Genomic DNA, 22,018 nt, shown 5'->3' with positions numbered 1-22,018 from the left:
TATGGGCAACTACCCCAATCTCACAGATTTACCGTATTTTGTTTAAATTGCACTCCATACCCCTCACAACTTGAGCATTTATGACAGGGCCTCCTCAGAAGTTCCTTTAGGACAGATAGGTTACACGTAAGTCCTGTTCATGCAATGTTTTTTCAGCCAGGTTCACTTTACAGCATAGTTCACACTTGCTTAAAGCAGTATTAAACCCAAAAGCAAACATTTAATATATTGCAGTTTACTAATTCTTAGATGTTTTGGCTGTATACGTTTTTTGTTTCAAGGCTTTCATTCTTCAGTTTTTTTTTTTTTTTTTTTTGTCTGGTGATCCAGTCGGAAGTTTGTTTTTCAAAAGAACAAGCTCTACTGCAGATGTATCAGTTTACAGGGATGAGACAAACCACTTTCTTCTCCCCCCTGCACTGCTCATCAGGTTTAGTGGTACATGAACAAGGTGCGACGCTTATCGTATTTCTCGATCCAGAAGGTCTTTCCAGTGTAGACACAACTGCCGCCTCCATGTACAATTACCCCACCATTGTACATGATGTTGGAGGGACTGCCCACATCCTGAAGCTCCAGAGCAGGGAGTGATGGTCGGTAATACTGCCTGTACTCTACCCCGTAGACATAATTGCTGTGAGGGTCCCCCTCAAACTGCAAGGGTAGATATTGTCCATTTCCCAGACTTTGGCTTTAAAACTTTCAGCGAACCTCGCTGAATGTAAATACTTTGTTAAAGCATACTTTACACTGTCCTTTCACAAGCTTAACCCTGTGTGACCTGAGTCTAAAGGTGAGCAGGCATGGGCAAATTGCTACCTAAAGCCTCGTACACACCATCAGATTTTCCGACTGGAAAAGTGTGATGGCAGGATGTTGTCGGATAATCCAACTGTTTGTATGCTCCATCGGACAGTTGTCGGAATTTCTGACAACAAATGTGGGATAGCATGCTTGAAAAATTTCCCACAACAAATGTATGTTGTCAGATTATCCGATCGTGTGTACAGAAGTCCGTCAGGAAAACACAAAAACAAAGTACAAACATGCATGCTCAGAAGCAATGCTAACCATAAGACAACATTAACAGAAGTTGCTCAAAGGGTGGCGTTAAAGGGCTGAAAAACGCATAGTTTCGCGTTTGTTGGCCAATAATTCTTTGCGGTTTGTATGCAATACACAATCACATCCAATGCCCTTCAGACAAAAGTCGAAGGCTTGTTCTGCGGAAAATCCGATCGTGTGTACGTAGCCACTGTTGTCAAAAGCTCTCCTACTGTTGTAATTATAGGCAGCAGTGAGAAATGTTTGGATTTCCCCCAGACCCGCCAATTCAATCCAAACCTTCAGGGTTTAGCAGACGTTCAGGTTTGAGTCTAGTAGGCTTCTTTGATGAAGTGGTTTTCATCAGAACACGTCTCAATGAGACTTTTGAGAACTAGAGTACTCTGGGAACTTTACAGTGTGGCTCCAGTCATTGACATCTTGGATTACAAAACCCATTGCAAATCACTTTAATTATTTCCATCCCTGCAATCCTGCATAGCACCAAAAATCCAAACGGTTGCTTTGCCATTCCTATCTGATTAGAAGCTGATTGGAGTTCCACTGTGTGATTTTTTTTTCCCCCCTCTTGTGTAACTTAGCAACAGCTTGAAGAAGAAGCAGCCAAACCTCCAGAGCCCGAGAAGCCCGTCTCCCCTCCACCTGTGGAACAGAAACATCGCAGCATAGTCCAAATTATTTATGATGAAAACCGGGTAAGTGGCTTTATCTTCTAAGACATGACCTTGTTGCTTTGTTAATGAGTCATTAATGGCGCACTTTTTTTAACCACCAAACTAGTGTTTTTTTGTTTGTTTTTTATGCATTGGGTACATGAGAATATTGTTCTTGACTTGAAATATTGGTTTGTATTAGAGATGATACTTCTGGCTTGGAAGTATTACTTGATTGTAAAGAGGTCGCACTATCCAATAGAATAAACTGGTTCGGTTTGCTCCTCTTTTAGAGGACCACTCTAGAATTGTATTCTAATAGACTGTGCATACATATATAATACAATTATTGGTGTGCAAATGTATTTATTTTTTTCCTCTTCAAGCAGTGTGTTTGTTTTTGTGTGTGTGTTTGTTTTTGTGTGTGTGTTTGTTTTTGTGTGTGTTTGTTTTTGTGTGTGTTTGTTTTTGTGTGTGTTTGTTTTTGTGTGTGTGTATATGTATGTATGTATGTGTGTGTGTGTGTATGTATATGTATATGTGTATGTGTATATGTGTGTATATATATATATATATATATATATATATATATATATATATATATATATATATATATATATATAATTTATATTGTTTTAAAATTATATAAAGCACCTTTGGCAGAGTAATGCCCCAACCCCTGCCAGTGGCACTTTTTCAACACATGACACCTATTATAAAATAGTCATGAATGGAATCCATTCATGATATAATTAAAAACTGTGTGTGATCTGATTGGTCATCAGTGATCAGATATATAACAGAAACTTAAAAAAAAGTTTAGTTTTTTTTAAGTTTTGGGTATTTTTGTTTTCCATAGTAAAACAAAAATAATTAAAACCCAGTGGTGATTAAAGTGGAGGTTCACCCGGAAATGTTAATTTTTAAGATTAGATTGAGGCTCATTTTGTCTAGGGGAATCGGGTAGTTTTTTTTTAAATCGAAGCAGTACTTACCGTTTTAGAGAGTGATCTTCTCCGCCGCTTCCGGGTATGAGCTGCGGGACTGGGCGTTCCTATTTGATTGACAGGCTTCCGACGGTCGCATACATCGCGTCACGATTTTCCGAAAGTAGCCGAACGTCGGTGCGCAGGCGCCGTATAGAGCCGCACCGACGTTCGGCTTCTTTCGGCTACTCGTGACGCGATGTATGCGACCGCCGGAAGCCTGTTGGAAGCCTGTCAATCAAATAGGGAATGCCCAGTCCCGAAGACCCATACACGGAAGCGGCGGAGAAGATCGCTCTCTAAAATGGTAACTACTGCTTCGTTTTAAAAAAAAACTACCCAATTCCCCTAGACAAAATGAGCATCAATCTAATGTTATTTTTTCGGGTGAACTCCTGCTTTAATAAATGAAATAAGAAAACTACTCACAAACAAATGGAAAACATTTGCGATACAAGTGATCTCCAAATGACAGCAATTGATCTGAAGATGGACTCCAGATGGTACCAGAGGGGAAAACGGGGGCCACTGCCAGCTGATGTGCTTTGAAGGTACACCTTCTTCAGAGCCCAGCCGATTGTAAGTACCCTGCCAGTGTTCTGGTTTGTCTGAACCCGATCGCTGTCATTTTTCTCAGGTAATTTGGTCAGTATAGTGCAAAAAAATATACACACATTTGTTTATAGCCAACTATACCTGTAAAATAAGACCGTACTCTCCTCCCCCGCTGTCCTTGCTGCGGAAACCCACACTGATGCTGGGAAACCTGCTAAAGTCTTAGGGCCCTTTCACACGGGGCGGATCAGTAATGATCCGCCTCTGTGTGTCTGTCAGCTCAGCGGGGATCCTCCGTAAAATCCCCGCTGAGCCGTCGGCTGACAGGGCGGTCTCCGCACACTGTGCAGGGACCGCCCTGTCTTTTCTCCGCTCTCCCCTATGGGGGGATAGGATGAACACGGACCGTATGTCAGTGTTCATCCGATCCGGAGACGGAAGAAAAAATAGGATTTTCTTCTGTCCGCAAAATCGGAGCTTTGCAGAGGCAGGTGATTACGGGTGTCAGCGGATGCTTATCCACTGACACCCGCAATCACATAGGGGCCAATGTATGTCCCGTTGTCATCTGCAAACGGATGGATGAAAAAGCGGACATACGGTCCGCACATGTGAAAGGGGCCTTACAGGAAGTCAACTTCCTGGTACCCCCGCAGCTCAGGCTGCATTCACACCTGAGCAATTTAAAGTCACACGGTTTTGCTACGATTTTTACCAACTGTTTTTGTAAAAAGCAGAAAAACGCCTGTAATCTTCCCCCAAAAAAGCTTATGTTTCTTTTTGAGCTTAAGGCGTTTTTCGTCTTCTTCATTTGACAAAACGCTCAGATGTGAACAGATGCCATTGAAATGAAAGGTATTTAGCTTGTTGGGCGTTTTTTCAGGTATTTTACGAGCTGAAAACGCTCAGATGTGAATGCAGCCTCAAGGATTCCTCCTGCTGTCCTTTACAGTGATGTGTGACGTTGGGATTTGTGACAAACTGGTTTCAATGGGTTTCTGCATATTGTAGTTTTAACAGCTTTCAAAATAGTGTAGGGAAAGGGGCACAACAGCAAAATATCTCTGATAGGGACAGGAGAAATCATTTCATCTTTAAACTAAGCATCTATGTGGTATTAGTACAGTCTCTTAATAAACAGGCTTGCCTGCTTCTACTCGGGTCAAGAATGAGAGAACTTTTTCAGAAGGAAAATTATTAGCATCCGACCACCATGTAAGCTGTGGATATATTCAGCCAAGACATATTGTTTTTCTTGCTTCTGCGTATTGCACACCTGATGTATGCTTTAGTATCTCATTAAATGCAGTGATTAGTACATCAACATCCTGTTCTGCAGATTTTTCTAATGTATTAATTATGGTTCTCTATTTAGATATCTGGGAAAGTCCTCATTAAAACCCTGACATTGTATTATGTTGCTATGGGTCATTGTACATTGTTCCTTGCTTTGTCTAATTATATAACCACTGATGGGTGCTGCTTACATCTAAACTGACAGCATTACCCCAGGGTGATTTCAGAAAACAGAACTTTCTAAGAAAATGACTTACCGGTTTCATGATCCCCATGGCTTTACCTGATGTATGTGGTAGAATAAAACCACCTATTCTCTAGTATTTGTCTCTTGGGGCCAAATATACCGTATTTATCGGGGTATAGCGCGCACCCCTAAAGTTGCCCGAATTCCTGTGGAAAAAAGATGTTTTGTACTTACAGTTTTGGTGTCTTGCGCGGCGGCCACGTCGGGTCCGGCGTCCGTCTGCAGCTTCGGGTGTCCTCTTCGTCGGGTCCGGGGTCCTTCTGCGGCGTCCTCCCCGCTCGTTTCCCGCGCCGAGTTTGAATACTGCGCCGACATATACCGAGCGCAGTACACTCGTGTATCGTCGGGCAGGCTCGGCAACTCTCGCGCTGACGTCCTGTACGCTCAGGACGTCAGCACGAGAGGCGCAGAGACTGCCCGAAGATACATGAGTGTACTGCGCTCGGTATATGCCGGCGCAGTATTCAAACTCGTAGCGGGAAAGCTGGTATCGGCGTATACCGCGCACCCACGATTTTGCCCTGATTTTCAGGGCAAAATAGTGCACAGTATACGCCGATAAATACGGTAATCACTACCGGGTCCAATGGAGTTCAGAGGCCCCGGTACTTTTAACTAGACAAGGTTATTCTAAGATCCTCTTGGGGAGGTAGCCACGACCACAATAGTAATTTTTTTTTTTTATGTCACAATGTACAGTATAAGATTTACTATCATCTGTGCCCAGTCTTGCCACACAGTTAATCTAGCTCTGAGCAATCCTCTTTTATTGTTCAGTGAAATAAAACGGACTTACAGAGAAAAACCTTAGTCCGTTCCGCCCCCTTGCTGTGAATGACAGGTTATTTAAATATCTCATGCACTAGCCTGGAGACAGGCATTATTTCTCTTTCGTTCATAGACGGACACAGCCTTCATTGACCTTAGGGTTATGCTTCTTCCTACCAGGAGATTTAGGCAGAATTCTACAGCACTTAAGGTGTTAAAAACTTTCCTTCATGCTGCTCCTCCCAGGGGGCGTGGCTCCCCCAGGCATAACCCACACCCTGCTTTAGCAGCCTCAGTTTGTTTTCTGCCTAACGACAGGAGGTCAAGGCTATCTCTGGAGTTCCTGGACTCTGGAGTTTTTTTCTGGCGATTTTTCTCGCTTTTTTTATTATTTTGTTCCTGCATTTTTGAATCCTGCGATTCTTCTATCAACAGCCGACTGGGTGACAGGCTGGGTCCTCGACTCTTGTAGTCCCCCCATGTTCGGCCTTCGAGCGTGTGCCGGCCCTCAGCTCAGCTTTGGGACGTCCACGACAGGCCCCATTGCTCCAGGGGCGGCCGGGGAACTTTGGTTCTAGGGCACACATATGACCGGTCTCTATGGCTTTGTCACAGTGTGTCTGGCCGACAGCCATGCCGTTTACGGACGTTGGTTCTGTCTGGGATACCTCCAGCCGGGTAGTCGCAGGACAGGTAAGTAGTGGCCCCTTACTCAGGTAAGTGGTCTGGCTGGTGGTTTCCCTGGGGAGGTCGACTGAGGGTCCGCCCTGCTTTCCTCTCTCCCCTTCCTCTCCCTCCTTCCCCTGACTGGGTAGTGGCTGTGAAGGGGGGCCTCCTGGGTTTTCTTTGTTACCACCCGGGCCCGTGTGTTGTTAGGGGGACTGTGTTGTTACTCTGGGGGGTGCTGCTGTGTGCTGCTGTGTTCTATGAGGTAATTTTTACCTCAGACAGCGGCCGTCTTGGAAATCTCCTTGGTAACGCTGTGATTCTTTTCTGAGGTAACAGACAAAGCAGTCAGTGCTGCTGTGTTCTATGAGGTAATTTTTACCTCAGACAGCGGCCGTCTTGGAAATCTCCTTGGTAACGCTGTGATTCTTTTCTGAGGTAACAGACAAAGCAGTCAGTGCTGCTGTGTTCTATGAGGTAATTTTTACCTCAGACAGCGGCCGTCTTGGAAATCTCCTTGGTAACGCTGTGATTCTTTTCTGAGGTAACAAAGCAGTCAGTGCTGCTGTGTTCTATGAGGTAATTTTTACCTCAGATGGTGGCCATCTTGGAAATCTCCTTGGTAACGATGTGATTCTTCCCTGAGATGACTCGGCACAGCCTCTGGTCAGTTTTAGTGCTGTGAATCTTCCATGAGGTGAATACACATCACAGTCAGCACATCAGAGCACACCCGAGGTTTTTCAGCTCCCTCTGCAGCTGGGTGGGGTGGTGAATACCGGGGGCCCCCATGCTCTGCAATAGCAGCAAGGAGGTGACCAGTGGGGTTTTTTTGTCCTGCCTTGCAGGGTGGGTGACTCAGCGCTGACACTATGGAACTCAAGCTATGCCTGAGTTAACCCTTACCGCCCCTCCCCCTGCCACATCTGTTATGTTGGCTGTCCTGGGTTTCTTGCCAGGTTTGAAGCAGCTAGTGCCCGGATGGGGGGTAAAAAAGCGCCCCCTCCCTGAAGCCTGCTTCTGGGGATGACACAGAATCGCTGTTTTTTTCTGGTTCTGTTATGTCAGAGGCTGCGGGTTTTAACCCTTATGGATAGTGAGGATGACTCTGCTGCAGTCAGTTGCTGGCAAGAATTTGTTGGAGCTCTTGTTTCTGCGGTGCGTGAGGCTCTAAAAATTGAGGATGTGGCGGAGACACCTCCGTGTCAGTACCAGCAGACTACCACGCATCGCTGAAGTGTTTCCTTGTGTTCCTTATTTGGACTATATGTTATACAAGGAATGGGATGCACCGCAAAAAGTTTGTCAAAAAACTTTGCAACCCGTTACCCCCTTGAGGGGGGCTTTAAAAAAAAAAAAAAAGTAGGTCTCTCCTCCGCCAGTGGACCCCCCTGTGTCCAGACTGCGCAAGGCCACCACATTGCCTGTGGAAGGGGCTCTTGCATTTCAGGATCCCGCTGATAGGAGAGTGGAGGCCGTGGCCCGCTCCCTATTCACGGTGGTGGGTTCGGCGGTGAGGCCGGCTCTGGCCGGGGCCCTGGCAGGCCCCGACTAAAAGGGCGAAGCTCCTGCTGCAGGAGCTGGAAGAAGGACCTCTAAGGTGGCCTTGGTGATCACCGTTAAGGGTGAACGGTCCTTTTGGGTCTTCCCTGACTGGCATCATTGAGGATGCCACAGGTGGTAAGCGCATGCTGTTCCCACGGTTTGGGAAGGGCTAGGGACCTCGCCCTGTGCAAGGACCCTCCTTGCCTACCTCCGAGCGTTTTTTTCGCTCGCCCTGTGCGGTGGGGGTAGGTCTACATGGTGCTTGAATCCCCGCTGCGGGGTAGCAGCGCACCGGATACCGCATGCCTAACAAGTCTGCGGACATACCTGCTTCCGCCTGAAGGTCTGCTCCCGCCCGTGTCTCGGGTGGGAGACTGGCTTCGCATTGCGAAGTGTTTTCCTTGGGGTACAAGATTGAGTTCCTCTCTTGTCTGCCAAACAGGTTTTTTCCCTCCGGCTTCTGGCCTCCTCCGGTTCGCCGGTTGACTCCGTCAGGGGCTGTCCAGGATCTTCTGGTCAGGGGAGTGATTGTGCCAGTTCCCTCGTTGGAACGGTCTCGGGGTTTTACTCCATTCTGTTTGTGTCCCCATGGAGGATGGGGCCCGGTCGATCCTGGGCCTCAAGTCCCTCGTTTTGTTTTGTCAGGTTTTTCTGGCATCCTTGGATGTCATGAACGTGTACCTGCATATCCTCAAACCACCAGAGATTCTGTGCTTTGCGGTCGGGGGGGACCATTTTCAATGGTGTCCTTCCCATTCGGCGGGTTTTCGCCAAGGTGCTCGTACCGATACTGGCCCGGCTGTGACAGCGGGGGTTTGTTATCATGGGATGTCTGGACGACATTCTCCTACGAGCTTCTTCGAGCTCTGCATTGGTGGAGCCGTGTCTATCACGTGTCAGGCTCTCCGAGTGTTCGGCTGGTTTCTGGATTGTCCTGAAATCAGGGTTGATTCCGTCTCAGGGATACCTGAGACTGGTCCTGGATTCCTCCGGGGCGGGAGTGTTTTTCTCCTAGCGGAAAAACTTCAGACTCTGCTATCTGCTGTGCAGCAGTTGCCGACCCAGAAGCGGTCATCTCTGCGATTCTGCAGGAAGGTTCTGGGTCAGTTGGTAGCCTCTTTCGAGGCGGTTCCGTATGCCCAATTCCACGCCAGGGTACTACGGAGGGAACTGCTGTCACGATGGGACTAGCTTCCGTCATCTCTGGATTACCAGATTCAGTTGAGTCATCTGATCATGTCTCCCCTGGTATGGTGGCTGGCGTTTCCGGTGCTTCGGGCCGGAAAGTCATTTTTCTGCAGGCCACTGGACAGTGGTCACGACGGATGCCAGCCTCTCCGGTTGGGGAGGGGCGCTTGGGGCACCCAGTCAGCCCAGGGGCACTGGACTCAGGTGGAGTCCTGCCTACTGATCAACGTTCTGGAGCTCCGAGCAATCAAGCTTTGCCTTACCAGGTGGTCCCTGGATCTACAGGGCCGACCGGTCAGGATCCTGTCCGATAACACCACGTCCGTGGCGTAGGTTGATCATCAGGGAGGCACACAGAGTTCTGTTGCAGCGACGGGGGTCGCGCGCATCCTTTCGGTGGGCCGAAGGGTCCGTTCCGGCTCTATCGGCCGGGTACATTCCGGGAATACGGAATTGGCTAGCCGACTACCTAAGTCGCACTGCACTGGGCCAAGGAGAGTGGTCTCTCCACCCGCAGGTGTTTCGGGGTCTGTGCCGAAAGTGGGGCACTCCGGACGTGAACCTTCTAGCGTCCCGTCTCTATATCGGTAGGTGCCACGGTTCGTGGCCAGGTTTAAGGACCCGTGGGCGGACGCGTCAGGCGCGTTGGTGGCTCCTTGGGGTCGCTGTCGCCTACTTTACACCTTCCCTCCTCGGAAGCTTCTTCCTCGCCTGCTGCGCAGAGTAGAAGCTGTAGGGATTCTATCGGTCCTGATTGCCCCAGATTGGCCGCGTCGCTTCTGGTACGCGGACCAGGTGCGTCTGCTGGCAGACGCCCCCTAGCGTCTTCCCCTGGGAATTGATTTTCTGTTACAGGGTCCAATCTTCCACCCTGTTTCACAGCCACCGGCCTTAGCGGCGTGGCTGTTGAGAGCCAGGGGCTTAAGGACCGAGGCCTATTGGGCTCGGTGGTCTCTACCGTGCTGCCTGCACGGAGGTCTACCTCACGTAGGTTTTTTCCTCATACATGGAAGGCCTACTTCTCTGTGTGTGGGGAGATGAACTTGCACTCTCGTACATGCGTTGTGTACAGGATTCTGCTGTCTTTGCAGCAGGGAGTGGTTCAGGCTCTCGCCTTACGTACGGTTAGGAGCCAGATTTCTGCTCTGGCTGTTTTTTACTTGCAGCGACCCTTGGCATAGCACTCCTGGGTGCGTGCGTTGGGTCAGGGGGTCTGGCAGGTGGCCCCTCCGGTGCGCCCTCCATTACCCCCATGGGACTTGAATTTAGTCCTTTCAGTGCTTCGGGATGCTCCCTTTGAGGACATTCGGGAGGTTTTTTGTTTTATTGTCACAAAAGGTGATTTTATTTCTAGTAGCAATTACCTCGATCAGACGGGTGTCTGTCTGTTCTGGTGGCCTTGTCTTGCAAGGCTCCCTGCTTGGTCATCCGTAAGGATGAGGTGGTGCTGCGGCCGCAGCCGTTTTTCTCCCTAAGGTCGTTTCGGCTTTTCACTTGGATGTGGACATTGTTCTTCCATCCTTGTGTCCTCAGCCGAAGAACCCGAAGGAGGCCACTTTACATTCTTTGGATGTGGTTCGGGCCCTTCGAGTTTACTTGTCGGCGACAGCTCCGTTCCGGATGTCGGACTCGCTGTTCGTGTCTGTGTCCGGTCCCAGTAAGGGCCTGGCAGTTTCGTCGGCCACCATTTCCAGGTGGATCCGACGGATTGTGCTTCAGGCCTATGCCCTGAAGGGCGGGCGCCCCCCTTTCGGGTCATGGCGCATTCGACCAGGGCGATCGGGGCCTCTTGGGCTTTCCGACACCAAGCCTCTGTGTTACTGGTGTGTAAGGCTGCGACCTGGTCGTCGGTCCACGCTTTTTCAAAGTTTTATATGGTGGATGTGAGTGCATCTTCGGATGCCTCCATTGGCCGCAGGGTGTTACAGGCGGCAGTTTAAGGTTGGAGTTCCTCCGTTGAGTAACTCCGTTTTTTGTTTGGGGTGTAACCTGTTTTTGCTGTGTTATTTTTCCCACCCCTCGAATTTTTTTGACACTGCTTGGGGACGTCCCTAAGGTCAATGAAGGCTGTGTCCGTCTATGAACGAAAGAGAAAAAAGGATTTTTGTACTCACCGTAAAATCCATTTCTCTGAGTTCATAGACGGACACAGCACCCACCCCTCCTTTGTTTGTACTGCTTGTTACGAACTGAGGCTGCTAAAGCAGGGTGTGGGTTATGCCTGGGGGAGCCACGCCCCCTGGGAGGAGCAGCATGAAGGAAAGTTTTTAACACCTTAAGTGCTGTAGAATTCTGCCTAAATCTCCTGGTAGGAAGAAGCATAACCCTAAGGTCAATGAAGGCTGTGTCCGTCTATGAACTCAGAGAAATGGATTTTACGGTGAGTACAAAAATCCTTTTTTTTTAATTCCCACCCCACTCCTTTTCTGAAGTCATGTGGTTACTTTTCTGTATTTTGACTGGATGCTGGTGATCATAGCAGAATTTAGTGTAAGGAATACATAGCAAAAAATGCATGTTGACAAGGGGAGTGTAGAAGAGGGCGGGGAGTCTACTGACATCACGGCTCCACCCACAGAGCTCCAGACAACAGATCCACCCACAGAATCTGCAGTTTTTCAGTTCTTATAACAGACAGAGGGGAGACATTTGACAGGTAAGGATACATGCAGGAGACATCTATATCCTTATAGATCAGCACTAAGACAGTAGTTTAGAAAGCATGAGAGTGGCTTTACATCCACTTTAAATATACAGTATGGGTAAAGAAGAAACTACCGGTACTATCTAGAACATGGGTCTCCGGCCCTTGGGGCAGTATTGCTCCCAGTGATATGAGGCACGATTCCTCCCAATGGCACCAACAATGGGTCACTATTTCTTAGATCAATAGCAATGATGGAACACTATTCCTCCTCCTATGCCCACCAACACTGGGCCCAGGTTTATTCTCACTGATGCTCGGCCCTGGGGCATTTTCTACACCGACTGGTCAGAATCTGGCCCCCCTGAAGTCTGAAAGACCATAAACTGGCCCTTTGCTTGAAAAGTATGGAGACCCCTGATCTAGAACATAACGTAATAAACCTTTTCTGTCACTGAGATATCGGTCTTATCATGTATATCTTTAGCAAATCATATCTTAACCACTTAAGACCCGGACCAAAATGCAGCTAAAGGACCAGGCCAGGTTTTGCGATTCGGCACTGCGTCACTTTAGCAAACAATTGCGCGGTCGTGCGACGTGGCTCCCAAACAAAATTTTAGTCCTTTTTATCCACAAATAGAGCTTTCTTTTGGTGGTATTTTATCACCTCTGCGGTTTTTATTTTTTGCGCTATAAACAAAAATAGAGCGACAATTTTGAAAAAAATGCAATATTTTTTACTTTTTGCTATAATAAATATCCCCCAAAAATATATATAAAAAAACTTTTATTTCCCTCAGTTTAGGCTGAAAAGTATTCTTCTACCTATTTTTGGTAAAAAAAATCGCAATAAGCGTTTATCGGTTGGTTTGCGCAAAATTTATAGCGTTTACAAAATAGGGGATAGTTTTATTGCATTTTTATGATTTTTTTTTTACTACTAATGGCGGCGATCAGCGTTTTTTTTTTCCCGTGACTGCGACGTTATGGCGGCACGCTGTCAGGGCTTTCATCTTCACCCAATCTTCCTTCCGGGTTTGCAGGCTCCGGCTGTTTGACTGGAAGAGCCACAGTGACATCGCAATCGAGCATGCGCATGGGCAACGCAGCCACAGCACCGATCTCTGAAGGAACGGTATGAGCAATGTAGTTCTCCTTCAGAGCGCATGCGCTGGTGATGTCACCGGCTGCCGCTCACTTCATTTCACCTACTGGTAAGCCTTATTATAAGCTTATCTGTAGGTAAAAGTACCAGAAACGAGTATACTACCATTTTAATTTCACTGGCCGGAATAAATTATTATTCTGACCAATGAAATAATGTCCAAGCGCTTGGCACGCCTAAACGTGTTTACAAAAACTCAGCTTTAAGCGTGTTTGTGATGATTTTCTCCTGCCAGGAAAAAGGCTCTCGGGGAGAGTTGGGCAAATGCATTAGGCAACATTTCTGTTTTAGATTTCTCAGACTTGAGTAGCTCTGTGATTACCCATCAGACTGTTTTCATTCTATTTTAGATCATCTAGATGGAACCTTTACATGACCTCTGTGGTTGAGATTGTGTAGAGGAAGTCCTTGAATAAAAAAAAGAACATTAGAGGGTTTTTATCTGTGCAAATGTAAAACCTAAAACCTCTCTGTTTTGCAGAAAAAAGCAGAGGAAGCGCACAAAATTTTCGAAGGACTGGGTCCTAAAGTGGAACTGGTAAGCAGATTTTTTTTTTTTTTTTTTTTTAGTATGTGCCTGATTATTTTGAAATATTTAAGTCTTGCTGAAATCTTTGCCTAATCTGGATTCCTATTTAGTTATATGATGGGCCTCTGGTTGAAATGTTCAATTCCCCACTGCATGGAAGATTGTTTTTAACCACTTGCTTACTGGGCACATAAACCCCCTTCGTTCCCAGGCGAAATTTCAGCTTCCGGCACTGCGTCGCTTTAACTGACATTTGCGCGGTCGTGCGACGTTGCTCCCAAATGAAATTGATGTCCTTTTTCCCCCACAAATAGAGCTTTATTTTGGTGGTATTTGATCACCTCTGCGGTTTTTATTTTTTGTGCTATAAACAAAAAAAGAGCGACAATTTAAAAAATATATATATTTGTTTTACTTGTTGCTATAATATCCCATTTTTTTTAAAAAAACAATATTTTTTCTCAGTTAAGGCCGATACGTATTTTTCGACGTATTTTTGTTAAAAAAAAAAAAAAAATCACAATAAGCGACTGGTTTGCGCCAAAGTTATAGCGCCTACAAAATGGGGAACAGAATTATGATTTTGTTTATTATTTTTTTTTTTTTACTAGTAATGGCGGCGATCTGCGATTTTTTTTTTATTGGGACTGCGATATTGCGGCGGACGTATCGGACACTTTCGACACAAATTTGGGACCATTCACATTTATACAGCGATCAGTGCTATAAAAATGCACGAATTACTGTATAAATGTGACTGGCAGGGAAGGGGTTAACACTAGGGGGTGAGGAAGGGGTTAAATGTGTAGCCTGGGTGTGTTCTAACTGTGTAGGGGGAGGGGGGTGACTGGGGGAGGTGACCGATGCTGTGTCCCTATGTACAAGGGACACAGATCGGTCTCCTCTCCTCTGACAGCACGTGGAGCTCTGTGTTTACACACAGAGCTCCACGTCCCTGCTGTTACCGGCTGTGTCACCGATGATCGTGTGTACCTGGCGGACATCGCGGCCGCCAGGTACACGCATCGGCTCCCCAGCGATGCGGCGGCACAGTGTTTACCCGCTGCGCACCCCCCAAAGGCACGCGCGGCTAATGCTTTTAAAAAGACATCCAAAGACGTCCAGTTGGCACCTGAGAGCCGCGCTGTTGACGTCTTTTTTTTTTTTTTGGCTTTTCCCCTTCATCACCTGTTCTTTTGGGTAGTAAGTTTGTTATTTTTTCAGCTTCCTTTAACAGACCAAGCTGTCCAGCAAAAGTGGCAGTTTGAGAGTCCAGACAAGTCAAGTCTATCTAAATCTGCTAGCACATTTCTCCCCAAATCGATAATGCTGCTGTCCACAGGTGTCTCCATTGCTCTTCTAGTGGAGTGGGGACACCCTGTAACAGGAAGTGTGCCAACAGCCGGCTCAGCAGGTGAAAATAAAAATAAACAATCCAAATAGAGCACTAATGCTGCAGCCACCACATTAAAGTGGTTGTAAACCCTTTACAACCACTTTTGCCTACAGGTAAGTCTATAATAAGGCTTACCTGTAGGTACCACAATTTTCTCCTAAACTTGCACAGTTTAGGAGATATCTACTGTGCCAACGTCATCAGAAATGGCTTGTACGTGCCGTTTCATCAGCTGCTGTGCCGTGACTGGCAGTTCCCGCGCAGAAGTGACGTAATCGCGGCTGTGGCCAAACACCGCGCCGGAGCCCGCAAACCTTGAAGTAAGATTTCAGAGATATTTTGCCTGTCACAACGGTGTATGGGGACCGCTGCAACAGCATTGTTCTAAGGTAAGTTTTTCATAATGAACTAGTGTGCAATGCATACTAGCTCATTATGCCTTTGTACTGCAGGTTTTTTGTTTTCTTTTTGTGGCGAGTTTGCAACCACTTTAAAGGAGTGGTAAGCTGCAGGATATTGTGTTCTGTTCTTCTGTAATAATTTAAAAGAAAGGTTCATTGCTGAGATTAAAAAAATAAATGTGTTGCAAATGCATGTGATTTTAGTGTCCCTAGTTATGACTTTGCCACTCACCAGGTACCCTCTAAACATATTTTTATGTTGAAGTACAGTGCATTGCCATCATGTGCCACACTCGCTGGGTCAGACCTTTGTGTCTCATTAACGTTTTCTTTGGAGTGTTTTACGTGTAGAAGATTTTTACACGCATCTTTACAAATCTCAGATATAATGCAGCGTTGCTGGGCTTTTTTTCTCTTTTAACTATTGTTTTGTTGTTTTGTAGCCTCTTTACAACCAGCCTTCAGACACAAAGGTTTATCATGAAAACATAAAGACGTAAGTATGCCTCAGTCAGTCATACCCACACATTTGTACTCTGTTGTAATTACCGTAAAGTCAAGCAGGCAGGAAAATGCAGTTGGAGAGATTTAGGTAATGTGGGGTAATGTGCACATGATTGCCTGCCAACTAGTCAATAGTTAAACGTGCTATAAAGCACATAGGTGTGTGCAGAGCACGTTTTATACCTTTCTTGTAATGTATCTAAAAGCCTGGCTTGTTCATTACTGTTTACCAGCCAAATGCTGCAATGCAGATACTTGATACAACTCATGTGTTGGTTACCCCCATCTGCCTTCTTTTCCAGCGTCTGTTATCCAAGACATGAGCTTTGCTTTTCCAAATCTGAATGCTGCCTCTGATCACTTGCCTCTTCAGTATATTTGACTTTTTTTTTTTTTTTGACAATGTGTACATTTTTGTATTTTTCTTGGCATGAAGACATGTAATGTGCAGGCATTAATGACTATAAATTCTTCTTTCGTGCTCCAGGTGACCCTGAGTTAACATGTAATAAATGACATTTAAGCAGAACTTCACCCTGAAAGACAATGTGGGTGCACCTGGCTCCAGCCTCCCTCTACTACAATTGCATTTTTTTTTCTTTTCTTAAGTGCTTTTTCTGAGCCCCATCTAACTTGAACCCCATCTATATCCAGTGATGTTGTAGAAGTGTCTCGGCTGCCCCCCTCATTGGCTGAGACAACAGTGCGGCACCATTGGCTCATGCTACGGTCAATCAGCCAATGAGAGAGAGGGGGCCGGGGAGCTGTGGTCAGGGCTGGCGCTAGCTAAGGCAACATTGGCACTTGCTTTACAGCGCCAGCCAGGGAGGAAAAATCCGTCGCGGCTGAGACTGAGTGCGCCACGCAGTTCACCCAGGCGCCACAGAGGTGCTGGCACTCAAGCGCCAGAGTGCTCCTCTCCCTCCTCCCTTTCTTTCCTCCTCTCCCTCCTCCCTTTCTTTCCTCCTCTCCCTCCTCCCTTTCTTTCCTCCTCTCCCTCCTCCCTTTCTTTCCTCCTCTCCCTCCTCCCTTTCTTTCCTCCTCTCCCTCCTCCCTTTCTTTCCTCCTCCTCCTCCTCCTCCTCCTCCTCCTCCTCCTCCTCCTCCTCCTCCTCCTCCTCCTCCTTGTCCTTGTCTGAGGCCTCGGTATTTCCTTCTCCAAGTCCTCCCTCCTGTGTCACGATCTTCATCTTGTGCACACTGTCCTCTCCTCTCCAGCTGCCGCCCGGGTGGGGTTTGTCCTAAAGGGGATGGGGGGCTGTACTAATGGGGGGTGGTTTGTGGGGGGGGGGGGGCTGTACTAATGGGGGATGGCTTGTGGGGGGGCTTTGTACAAATGGAAGGGGTGGTTTGTCCGGAGGTCTGTACTAATGGATGGGGGGTGGTTTATGGGGGGGGTCTGTACTAATGGAGGCGGGAGGTTTGTCCTGAGGGGGGGTCTGTACTAATGGAGGGGGGTGGTTTGTCCTGGGGGGCAGCAGTGTGTGAGAGCTGCCGCTGCGGACGGCATCTGAAGGACGAGTCCACGCCGCGCTCACCACACAGGCCGGACACACGCCCGCAGAGCCGCCGCCGCGACTTGCAAGGCTTCAGAAACGGGTAAGGGGGACCTGTTTTAAAGTTTCCTGTTTAAAAAAAAAAAAAACACCAAATCCCTGCAATAATATATTAAGCAGCCTGTATAATGTATTATTGCTGCCATTTGTAGCCCTCTGTAACTGCTGGTTTTCTGCATTGCGTTTTATATAATGTATTGCTGGGATTTGTTGTTCCTCTATAGCTGCTGGTATTCTCCATTGCGCTGTATTATTGATGGGATTTGTAGTTCCTCTAGAACTGGTCAGTGGTAATCTGCATTGCGCAGTATAATCATTATACAACGCAATGGAGAATACCACCAGCTATAGAGGACTACAAATCCCAGTACATTATACAGCGCAATGCAGAATAACTCAATCTATGCCATCTTTCTCTGTAAAAGATAAATAAGTTAAACGATCACTTTAAGCATCATAACCATTAAAGCTTAATGGAGCACAGATATAATGTGTGGTGTGTGCGTGCTGGGGGGGCGGCGGGAAAATGCACCTTTGCCTTAGTTTTCAAAAATGTTTGCACAGGCTGTGGTAGGACTTGGGTAGTATTTTTTTACTTTTATGTGTATTTGTTGCCCAAAGGAAGCTCCTACTCTTCCTTTTTTTTTGGGGGGGGCAACAAGCTTAGTGCAGTCTTTGAACACCCGTTTTTCCCCCGCACAATTCTGACGCGCAACAATTGTGTCAAAATTGCACTTTGTTTGGGGTGCCTTTAAGAATGATGGCACCCTAATGCGTGTGGCATGCTTTGCAGCAGTCTGGAATCGTTGGCAGAATCGCATATTCTGCCAGCGATTCCAAATTGCCTTATGTGAAAGGGGCCACAAGTGAAAGTGCATGTGATCTGATGCGCACAAAAACATAAACCTGTAGCGGTTTCTCGTGCATTCAGGTAGGGTGTAGGAAAGGGGTCACAAAAAGGCATGAGGGAAGGAGGTGAAGAAAGGTACTATTTGGAGCTTTTTTGCCTGTGGTGGTCCCTCTCTGGTCAAGTGGGACTCAATCATTAATGACAACACCCTTATATGTCAAACTAGGTATTGTCATTTTGCGAGTACAGAATTTAACCAGAGACTCGCTTAGTTTGGGATGGATATTATTCATATGTATTCTGTAGATGTTGACATACCCACAGAGCTGCTGCATCTGAAAGGATATAGCCACTGTTCAGCCAGGAATTTTACTGGCTGAATACATTTTCTCAGTCAAGATACACTACCAAAAGTATTGGGATGCCTGCCTTTACATGAACTTTAATGGCATCCCAGTCTTGGTCCGTAGGGTTTAATATTGAGTTGGCCCACTGTTTGCAGCAATAACAGTTTCAAATCTTCTAGGAAGGCTGTCCACAATGTTAAGCAGTGTGTCTATGGGAATGTTTGACCATTCTTCCAGAAGTGCATTTGTGAGGTCAGGTGCTGATGTGGATAAGAAGGCCTGACTCACAGACTTCACTCTTAGTCCCCATTCACACCTAGGCGTTTTGTTGCCTGTAGTGTGACGCCGCTGCCGCCAGAGGGCTGGAAACACATTGCCCTCTATGGAGATGGTTCACATCTCCACGCCGGACGCCTGCCGCCTGATAAAAGGTCCCGGACCTTTTTTTCAGACGGCTTTCGGCGTTCGGGGACCATCTCCATAGAGGGGCACATCCTAGGGGCACATCTAGGCGGACAATCGCGGCGTTTTGTCGTCGCAAATCGCGGTACAAAACGCCGCTATTTGCCGCCGCAATTCGTAGGACAAAACGCCGCGATTTTGTCCGCCTAGATGTGAATGGAGCCTAATTCATCCCAAAGGTGTTCTAGCGGGTTGAGGTCAGGGCACTCAAGTTCCCCCATCCCAAATTCGCTCATCCATGTCTTTATGGACCTTGCTTGTCCACTGGCGCGCAGTCATGTTGGAACAGGAAGAGGCCGTCCCCAAACTGTTTTCCCAAAGTTGGAAGCATGAAATTGTCAAAAATGTCTTAGCTCCCTTCACTGGGGCCAAGCCCAACCCCTGAAAAGCAACTCCAAACTATAATCCCCCCTTCCACCAAATGATTTGGACCAGAGCACAAAGCAAGGTCCATAAAGACATGGATGAGCGCGTTTTGGGGTGGAGGAACTTGACTGGACTGGGAGTCATTTGCGGTCTAGTAGTGGAGGGTTAGTCGATTTGGGTTGGTCAATTTGGACATTACTTTTTTTAATCAAAATATAGACACTTTACAAATATTAACTAGACCGCAATTTTTTTTTTAATTTGTAAGGTCCACTTTCTTGTAACATAGAATTGGACGACGTAATACTAGGATTCCTGAACTGTTTTTTTTCTGTAGCCTAACTATTCATGAATCCTGTTTCTCTGGATATATTGATCTTATGCAAGTCTTTTTTGGGGGATTTTAGAAGGAACCTGGGGATGCTCGGACTTGGAGAACATACAAGCTCCATGCAGATATTATTCCTGTGGGAATTGATTACAGGATTCTCGAGTCGCAAGCCGCTTGTCCACCGTGCTGTCTATATTAATAGATTGTAATTAATATGTATATGCTCCTTAGAAAACTGTGAGAATAACCTACTTTCCAAAGAATAGATAAGGCAATTAAAATATTTTATTAAATATCACACATTCTTTCTAATTTCGTTGGTTCTCAGTATGATGCTTTAATAGGTGTATGCATTAATCTTTTATAGCTGTGAAATTGGTTTTTACGAAGTACTAAATTATTCTAATTAGACCAAATTGAATTCTAAATTTATTATGTTGCTCTCAAAGGCTACTTTTTCTGTGGAAGAATCATTTCTTTGAAACCTTCTTGGCTAGCAGAAATATTTTTAGTTTTCCGTTGTCTTTGTAATTTTACTAAAAAGAATGTTCTGATAAATTCTAAAGTAACTCTAAAGCTGGCCATACACCTGTAGATTATCTGCAGCTTCCATATCTTGCTAGTCGGCCCTGCTGGCTCTCACAATACCTGAACATTCTGATTGGGTGCAGGCATTGTTTAGGTTGAGAGCCAGTGGGGTCCTCTAGCAAGATACTGAAGCTTGGTCCAGTGGGAGATTCCTCCATCCACTCAGTTTAGCGAACATGGAGAAATCTGTTGAACTTTTTCCATCTAACCATAGAAAATCTGCAGATAATCTATATTTGTACGGCCAGCCTAAGGCCCCTTTCACACTGTTCTGTAGCAAAGTCGTGTTTTTAAAACGCACTAAAAACGTAAATCTCAGGCGAGTTTTTGCTTCACTTTCCTTTCAATTGAATGGGAAGCTGTTTTTGGTGTGTTTTTTTTTTTTTTTTTTTTTTTTTTTTTTTAAGAGTCCCATATGATTTAAAGGTAAAAACGCAAGAAAAACGTATCTGTGTGAAATGGCCCTAAAGGAAATAATAAAAAAACACACTCTCTTTCCCCTTTTCACATTTTTTGGTATTTTTTAACGCAGTTTCTTTCCATTTTTCCATATGATTCTAGGTGACACTTTGGAGATCAGTGCTATAAAAATGCACTGACTACTATATAAATGGCACTGGCAGGGAAGGAGTTATCACAGGATTAACTTTGTTCCCCGGGAGGTGTTTCTAACTGTATGGACTGCGTGGGAGAAGAGAGAGATCTCTGTTCCTGATCACTAGGAACAGCTGATCTCTCTCCTCCCCTGTCAGAACAGAAATCTGTTTGTTTACATTGTCAGATCCTCATTATGGCTCTTTCCCAAAATCGTAGGTGGCCGGTGGACATAGTCTGCCAGACCCACGGGCATGTGTGCATGTTTACCACCAAATGAAAGTACCACATGCACAGACCAACGTACGAGTATGTCAGTTTGCGCAGCCGAGCTGCCCTGCCACAGTATACAGTATATGCAGAAGGCAGTCGGCAAGTGGTTAATTTGGGTTGTTATTTGGTGGAAGGTTATGCTAGTAGCAAGAAATATACAGCTAAATTTAAAAATATATATATTTTGGGGCATCTTTTCTTTGATAATAAAAAAAAATCGGGGGATATATACATTACCATTTACCACCAAATGAAAGTCCAATTTGTCCTGAAAGAACACTGTCTAATCCACCCGAATGCACAAAGTAGTTGAGATGATATGTACAGTTTTACTAACACATGTCAAAGTTGCAAAATTGTAAAACCAAAAGATTGGTTTTACCCTTCGGTGCAAAGAGGTTAATGCATAAAGGTAAAAAGAACCTTCTGCCTTTCGAACCGCAATATGCAAGATAACACACCTAATAATTAATGAACACACAATAGATTTAGCTCTTTTTTTTGTTTTATGACTGAGGTTAGAGTCAGATTTCCCAAGTAATGTATTTTTCTTTTGCTTTTCAGAAATCAGGTTATGAGGAAGAAACTAATTTTATTTTTCAAGAGACGAAACCATGCTCGAAAACAAAGGGTTTGTATATTTTATTAGAATTTTGTAAAGACTTCCTATGCACCCCCATCTTTGCTGTCATCAAGGATTTCTTGGATTTTTTTTATTGCATTTTTTAAAATGTGACCCTTTGTGGCTGATTGGCTTGTTAGAGTCCATTAGCTAACATGTTTTCTTTTTTACAGGAACAGAACATTTGTCAGCGTTACGATCAGCTGATGGAAGCTTGGGAGAAAAAAGTGGACAGAATAGAGAACAATCCACGCAGGAAAGCAAAGGAGAGCAAAACCCGTGAATACTACGAAAAACAGTTCCCAGAAATTCGGAAACAGAGGGAGCAGCAGGAGAGGTTTCAAAGGTATGTGCTGCTACCTTTATTGTCTGTGTGCATACATAACAGAGCTTTAGCATATAGTTGTGTTGGCCTAACT

The 22,018-nt window shown here is 45.8% G+C and overlaps 1 protein-coding gene across 16 annotated transcripts in view; it reads left to right on the top strand.

Annotated features, from left to right (window-relative positions):
• The window catches only part of NCOR1 (nuclear receptor corepressor 1), a 195,733-nt gene that overhangs the window by 62,760 nt on the left and 110,955 nt on the right, over nucleotides 1–22,018 (top strand). For all 16 annotated transcript variants that reach the window (XM_040338609.1, XM_040338607.1, XM_040338605.1 and 13 more), the window contains exons 6-10: nucleotides 1,647–1,760; nucleotides 13,263–13,319; nucleotides 15,551–15,603; nucleotides 21,542–21,608; nucleotides 21,773–21,945. In XM_040338609.1, the coding sequence (XP_040194543.1) occupies nucleotides 1,647–1,760; nucleotides 13,263–13,319; nucleotides 15,551–15,603; nucleotides 21,542–21,608; nucleotides 21,773–21,945 (464 nt within the window). The remainder of the gene's footprint in view (nucleotides 1–1,646; nucleotides 1,761–13,262; nucleotides 13,320–15,550; nucleotides 15,604–21,541; nucleotides 21,609–21,772; nucleotides 21,946–22,018) is intronic.

Source organism: Rana temporaria, chromosome 2 (assembly GCF_905171775.1).
Source record: "Rana temporaria chromosome 2, aRanTem1.1, whole genome shotgun sequence".
NCBI classification, from domain to species: Eukaryota; Metazoa; Chordata; class Amphibia; order Anura; family Ranidae; genus Rana; species Rana temporaria.
The sequence above is the reverse complement of the archived record's forward strand: the minus strand, read 5'-3'. Positions and strand labels throughout refer to the sequence as shown.